At 42.6% G+C, this 7,301-nt stretch overlaps 1 protein-coding gene across 2 annotated transcripts in view; it reads left to right on the top strand.

The window, feature by feature from the left end:
* Nucleotides 1–4,804: 4,804 nt before the first annotated feature.
* The window catches only part of stxbp2 (syntaxin binding protein 2), a 65,360-nt gene continuing 62,863 nt past the window's right edge, over nt 4,805–7,301 (top strand). Inside the window, exon 1 of one of the 2 annotated variants that reach the window (XM_072564211.1) lies at nt 4,805–4,867. In XM_072564211.1, coding sequence (XP_072420312.1) covers nt 4,831–4,867 — 37 coding nt within the window. In that variant the 5' untranslated portion in view covers nt 4,805–4,830. Of the gene's footprint in view, nt 4,868–5,219; nt 5,260–7,301 lie in introns of those variants that run through there. The other variant, XM_072564212.1, reaches the window with a different exon arrangement.

Raw genomic sequence — 7,301 nt, 5'->3', positions numbered from 1 at the left:
GCACTAGAGCGCAGGAGGTTGAGGGGTGATCCTATATAGGTTTATAAAATTATGAGGAGTAAAGGTAAGGTGAATAGTCGATGTCTTTTCCTTAGAGTGGGGGATTTCAAGACTAGGAGGCATATTTTTAAGGTGAAAGGAGAAAGGTTTTAAAAAGATATGAGCGATGATTACTTTTAAACAGAGAATTGTTCATGTGTGGAATGAACTTTCAGAGGAAGTGAGGGTTGCAGGAACAGTTACAACATTTAGAAGACATTTAGATAAGTACATGAATAAGTAATATTTGAAGGCATATGGGCCAAATGCAGGTGGGTAGGACTAGTTTAGTTTGGGATTATGGTCGGCATGGACTGGTTGGACCGAAGGGTCTGTTTCTGTGCAGTATGACTCCAATACTGTGAGTGGAGCACATTTTAAAAAGTATTATTCCAAATTGTTGTAGAGTCCATTGCCCCTTGTGCTCCCTTTAGACGTGATCGAAAGAGAATACTGCTATCTTTCATGTTTGACTGCACCAGGCAGGCAGATTGATGCAAAAGGAGTAGTGGACACACTTTCTGCATTGATTTTGTTTTCACTTTCTTTCTGAATGAATAGTTCCAATCATTTTAGCCAGCTGCCAATTGGTATTATTTATGTAGGTTGTATGATAAGATTAGATGGTGCCAAAAGAATTGTACGGGCTAGTTTTGCAATGTGCACCACTTGCCTAATTGCTGTAAAACTGATTGTTTCAGGAGACAATCAAAAGACTTCAAACATGGACCATATGGCGTACATGCACCAATCGGTTGAAGCAGGGATTGTTAATCTTTATGGAGAATTTGAAAGCTCTTTATTGGCAGCAGCTCTTGTGAATGTATTAATCAAAGATCCCCATCACCAATGATGGGGGTTGCAGCTGTGTTGCCAATCCAGTAAACCCTGAGCCCTGGAATAATAATCCAGATAAATGTAAGCTCCAAGGCAATGGAAGAAATCCTTTTTAAATAAAAAGGGACAATGTAAAAAAAGGGTGCCACATGCAAAAAATATGAAGGACCATTGTTGTCTGCAGTAAATGGTAATGGCCTGGAATTCGGTCCCAGTGTTCCCACTCATTTCTTAGGTTCCAAACAGATTTCTGAGATCCCTGCAGAACAGCAACTTCTGGAACTGGGAAGCCATTGCTGTGACTGATGTTCAGTTTGCGTTGACCCTCGGAACGACTACGCAGCCACACGGCCGCACACCTCAGAGGTGACGTTGCTTACTCCACATGATGAAAAAGAAGATGTGAATGATTTCAAAAGGAAATTGTTTGGGCACTTTGAGGGAGATATATTTGCAGGGCTGCAGGGATACAGCCAATGGGCTAACTGGGAAGTGGAGTCTTTCTGAAATGGAGTCTTTCTGTGCCACGGTGATTCTTGCCAAGTTGCGAAACTCTTTTTAGATTGCCAACTCTCCTTAAATCTCCAGGAATTAAACAGCTAAATGCAGCAGCTAAAATCAAAGGGGCATTTCAACAAAATTCAGGATTTGGTGCCTACTGTGGACAGATGGAGAGTTATTGAAGAAAATTATAAATATTTAAGGCCCCATGGATCCCTGTGACACTTCACTCCACATTTTACAGACCCAGGATATATGCCTACTCTCTGTTCCCTGTTAATTAGCCAATCATCTATGCATGCTAATATATTATTCCCTACACCATGAACTCTTATTTTGTGTGATGTTTGGCATGGTACCTTGGCAAATGCCTTCTGGAAATATATACCTTATCCACAGGTTCTCCTTCATCCATTTTGCTTTTATCTTTCTCAAAAAACTCCAATAAATTAGTCAAGTGCAATTTCCCTTTCACAAACTGAAAACTGAACACAAAGGGTTGCATCAGGAAACTTTGAGAGACGGTCAACTACGTTGATTCCTGAGATGAAGCAGTTGTACTAAAAGGAAACTACAGGACAGTTAGCTATTGTCATAGTGAAACTGCTAGGCTCTATTGTGAAGGAAGTAAAAGCACTCTGATAATCTCAGTGTAACCCAGCAAAGTTAACATGGTTTTGTGAAAGGGAGGAAATTACTGCAGATGCTAGAATCTGAACCGAAAACAAAATGTGCTGGAGATCGGAGTGGGCCAGGCATAGAGAGAAATCAAGCTAACATTTTGAGTCTGGATGACCGTTCATTGGAGCTGATGAAGAGTCATCTAGACTCGAAACATTAGCTTGCTTTCTCTCCATGGATGCTGTCTGACCCACTGTGATCTCCAGCATTTTTTGTTTTTGGTTCAGATTCCAGCATCTGCAGTAATTTCCTCCCTTCCTTTCACAAAACTATGTTAACTTTGCTGGGTTACACTGAGATTTTCAGAGTACTCTGCTTTTACTTCCTTCACAATGGATCCTAACAGTTTCACTATGACAATAGTTACGCTAACTGCCCTGTAGTTTCCTTCATCCCAGGAATCAACGTATGTGACCTTCTCTGAAATGTTCCTAAGGCAAGTTTTTGTCTCCTTAAATGAGAATAGCAAAACTGTATATAATAGTTGGTTTCACCAACAGATTGTGCAGTTCTCACAAACTTGCTTACTTTATACTCCATCATCTTTGCTGGGGTAGATTGGAGAGATAGGAAAGCACGTGGCTGTGTTTGTTGCATCTTACTGTTCCTAAATTGGTGCCTACACTGACTTTCAATTGACACAAATTTTTAATTTTTTTATTCATTTGTGGGACTTGGGCATTGCTGACTGGTCAGCATTGATAGCTCATCACCTTGAGAAGGTGGTGGTGAACTGCCATCTTGAATTGCTGCAGTCCGCTTGTTGTGGGTTGACCCACAATGCTGGTAGGGAGGGAATTCCAGGATTTTGACCGAATGACTGTGAAGGAACAGCAGAATATTTTCAAGTCAGGGTGGTGAGTGGCTTGGAGGGGAACTTGCAGGTGGTGGTGTTCCCAAGTACCTGCTGCCCTTGTCCTCCACGGTGGAAGTGGTCGTGGTTTTGGAAGGTGCTGTCTAAGGATCTTTGGTGAATTTCTGTAGTGCATCTTGTAGATGGTACACATTGCTGCCAATGAGCATCGGTGGTGGAGGGATTGAAATGTAATGCAAATTGTTATTGTTTTGTTTTATCAAGGGTTGACTGGCAAGGATAGTATTTGTTCTATTCCTTGAGAAGATAGTAGCCAGCCACCTGTTGCAATCCATCTGGTATGTGATAAGGCCTGAGACAGCTGAGTGGCTTGCTAAGCCATTTCAGAGGGCATTTAGGAATCAACACATTGCTGGCATCATAGGTAGGTCAGGCCAGGGTGAGATGAGAGATTTCCTAGGTTTTCCTGACATTCTGAAATGCCGGGTTTATAAATTTTGAAGTTCACCAGCTGTCATGTTGACTTTTAAGACTCATACCCCTAGAGCCTTGACCTCTGGATTACTATCCAGTGGTATTAGCGTTAAAGAGATTCTTGAAAGCAAGGGGATGATGGGTGATCGGGGTATGGTGTTGGGGGGAGGGGAGTTGGGAGGTTGCACAATCAGATCAGCCATGATCCAATTGATTGATATGAGCAGGCCTACAGGTTCAAGTGGTGTTGTATTCTTACTCACAGCACCAGCCAATGATGGGCCGCAAGCACCCAAATATTCCTTCACTGGCTGCAGACTGGCAAGCAGATTCTTGATTAGTCAGGCAATCAAGGGTAATGGGAAACGGGCCGCAAAGCGGATATGAAGAGTATCAGATTGGCCACGTGTGACGATGCTGCTCCTTTAACAAGGTTGTGTTGTCCTTGTTTTTTTTTCAAAAGTGTTGTATGAGGCAGAGTTGCCAAAATGTCTGGCTTGATCAATTTGAAAGAAGCTTGAAAAACACTTGTAACAATGAAAGGCGAGTGGCCAGTTCTCCCAGCTCACCTTTGGTTTGGATTTTAGCAGTCTGGCTGTTCAGAGTAAGCAGCTGAGAATCTGTTGCTGGAAAAGCGCAGCAGGTCAGGCAGCATCCAAGGAACAGGAGAATCGACGTTTCGGGCATAAGCCCTTCTTCAGGAAGCATGCAGACGTTGTTCAGAGCAAGCAGTCAGTTTTTTGAGGCTGTTAGTGAAAGAAACAGCTACATGGAAGATATGTTCAATACTGAATCTGTCTGACATCTCTCTCTCCTGTAAGACCCTTTGTTTGATTTAACCTTTTTTTTGCCAAGGGGTGTTCATGGTGATTTATTGCAGGAATTTGGAACAGCAGCATTAAATTGGGATAATCTGTTGGATTTTTAAACAGTTGTTATTCTATATGCTTTTCTCTTTTATTTGTGTTTCATTTGGTAACCTTGCAAATAATTTCTATTTTGTTTACAACTAAGTGGTTTGACCAGCTGCATCACACCTTGGAATATCCACTCTACATCTGCTTAAAACAACTAGAAAAGTTAGGGTCTGGGCTACTTTCTTGAAATGCTTTGATGGGATCTAGCCTGGGTCCACCACCATATCCTACTGAATGGGCTGAACGGCCTGCTCCGCTTATTTCTTATAGTCTTTTATGGGAGGTCTCAGGGTCCCAGGGATCATTGAAGGAAGAGATGAGAATAGACGAAGACCCAGTGAGAGGGATTGGTGACGTCAGAATAAGACTGAATGACGTTATACAATAGGGCGGATGATGTCACAAACGACCACAACGGCATCTGTTACACGTGACGTTCACCGCAGCAAGAACGTGTGACGTCATATGTGGTTAGGAAGATGACGTGTCCCAAGGGGGGGGGGAGACGGTCGGTGACGTCATAAAGCGCAGTGACGTGTAACCTGCGCGAGAGGCGGGAAGACCAAGATGGCGCTGATGGGGCTGAAGGCGGTCGTCGGGGAAAGTGAGTTCGTTTTCGCCGGTGTTGTTTCCTCGTTTCTTTCATTCTTGTTTCCCTTTTCCCTTCCACTCCCAGCCGTGTGGGAAAGGAACGCGTTCGAATGTTTTCCTTCCAGTTCCGCCGAGGATGCGAACGGTTCGAAGCGAAATAAACTGACACCAGTCCCTGAGGGGGTGGTTCGGCCACCGCCTCCTCCAAGCTTCTACCCCTCCCCCACCCCGGGTCACCGCCCTCTCGTCGCCGATTGGGTATCTCGTCTTCGTTCCCTTGCTTGATTGGTTTCCGGTGCTGTCCATCACGACCTGCGCTGGACTTCCGGTTCCCATGAGCTGCAGCCCAGGGCTGGGACTGACAGCAGGCAATGAGCTGGATGGCTTTAAAATATCAATTGCGGGGTGTGGTGCAATATTCTTTTCTTGTCGATTTATTTAGCTAATACGCAATGTATAAATAAGTCTGCAAAGGGATTTCGGCCTTAATGCGTTTCTCTTAATTTTAGAGAAAGTGTTGGTATTAGAGAAGAATATTTTCTGATAGGCTGTTTATTTTCTGATCCGTCCAAAGCTGTTGGGTTAATGTACCTGTTTGGGTTAATTTCCTGTTTGACAGAATTTGTGAACTGTGGCTTTAAATGTTAGGTTTTAGTAGTTCAGTTTTGATCCACAAGAGCGTTTTATCTTTTGAGGGAGGCCAGTTCAATGCAAAGAGTAAAATGTCCTTCTACAAGTCCAATAAATGCTGCAGGGTATGTGTGCACCTGTTGTTTTCCCCCTAGCTATTACTCTGCCAGCGATCCAATGGTTTATTACTTGTTTTGCAGCTGTTGAAACAAGTTGTGATGAAAACAAATCTTTATGCATTGCTAATAAAGCATAGCTGTTAAATAAATAGGTTTGAAAGTACAAAATGTATTTTCTGTTAGAGCAAAACTAAGTATGTCAGGAAAGACCAAACAGGTTGGGGCTAATTTTACTGTGAAGGTGCTAAAGGATGACCAGATAGTCTTTAACAATAAGGAAAGGTTTCATAAGGTAAATATAGAGATTGAACAGGATGTCATAGAATCCCTACCGTGTCAAAACAAGCTCTTTGGCCCAGCAAGTCCACACTGACACTCCAAAGAGTATCTCAGCCAAACCTATTTCCCTACCCTGTTACTCTACATTTGTCCCTGACTAATGCATCTAACCTATGCATCCCTGAAAACTATGGGACAATTTAACATAGCCAGTTCAGCTGACCTGTACATCTTTTGGTTTTTGGGTGGAAACCGGAGAACCCGATGGAAACCCACACAGACACTGAGAGATTGTGCAAACTCCACATGGGCAGTTGCCTGAGTCTGGAATGAAACCTTGGTCCCTGGTGCTGTGAGGCAGCAGTGTTAACCACTATGCCACCATACTGAGATGTTTCATCCTATGGCAAAAAACTGGAACTAATGGCAATGGAAATAAGATAGTCGCCAGTAAATCCAGTATTAAATTGAGGGTTTTCTTTACCCAGATTAGTGAGATTGTGGCACTTTTTTTAAAAGTTGAAACGTGTGGCGCTGGAAAAGCGCAGCAGGCCAGGCCGCATCCGAGGAGCAGGAGAATCTCCTCCTTGGATGCTGCCTGGCCTGCTGTGCTTTTCCAGCACCACACTTTTCAAACTCCGGTCTCCAGCATCTGCAGTCTTCACTTTCTCCGCACTTTTTTAAAACCCAGGGAGTCAAGGCTCAGTCAGATTTTTAATCTGTAAGAGAGTAAAGGGTTATGTAGAAAAAGCAGGAAAATGGAATTACAGATTCAGATCCGTCATGATTTTATTGAATGGGAGAGCAGCTAATCCTCTAATACATCTAATGCTCTTACAAGAAAGAATGTGCATTGAAAGGAAAACTGGAGTAAGGATTGGAAAGAGATTTGGTGAATTTTAAACAGTTAGTCAAGGAACATGTGGAGCATAAACATTGGTATGAGTGCATTGATCTAAATGGGCTGTAAATATTTTTCCTTTAAATTTATTGCCATTGTTGTTCTTTCGAGAAGACCAGGTTGAGACGATATGTAATAGGAAAGCTGAAAAATCAATAGGGGTCAAGACAGTAGATGGAAAAAATGCATTGCGAAGGTGAAAAGGCAGTGAAATGGGAATTGCTAAATTCCTTTTGCATGGACACAGTGGGCCAAATGGTGATTTCCTGTACTGTATTCATTCTCCAATTCCTGATTTTTAAATAATCATTCCACTCATTATTCATATTTCATATACTGAAGATGTATTGTAAGTTTTCCTCCATCTGACTTTGATGTTTAATCAAATAAATGAATATGCATCTACAAGTACAATGTGCATACTTGCAGCCTAGGTTGGTTTCAAACAGAATAGATAACTGCATGAAATAGCACTTTTCTCTTTTAAGGAGCTGTCTGGAGACTGAACAATCCAGCTT

This window comes from Chiloscyllium punctatum, chromosome 46, assembly GCF_047496795.1.
Source record: "Chiloscyllium punctatum isolate Juve2018m chromosome 46, sChiPun1.3, whole genome shotgun sequence".
Classification (NCBI taxonomy): Eukaryota; Metazoa; Chordata; class Chondrichthyes; order Orectolobiformes; family Hemiscylliidae; genus Chiloscyllium; species Chiloscyllium punctatum.
Note: the sequence above shows the minus strand (reverse complement) of the source record. Positions and strands in the feature narration are given on the sequence as shown.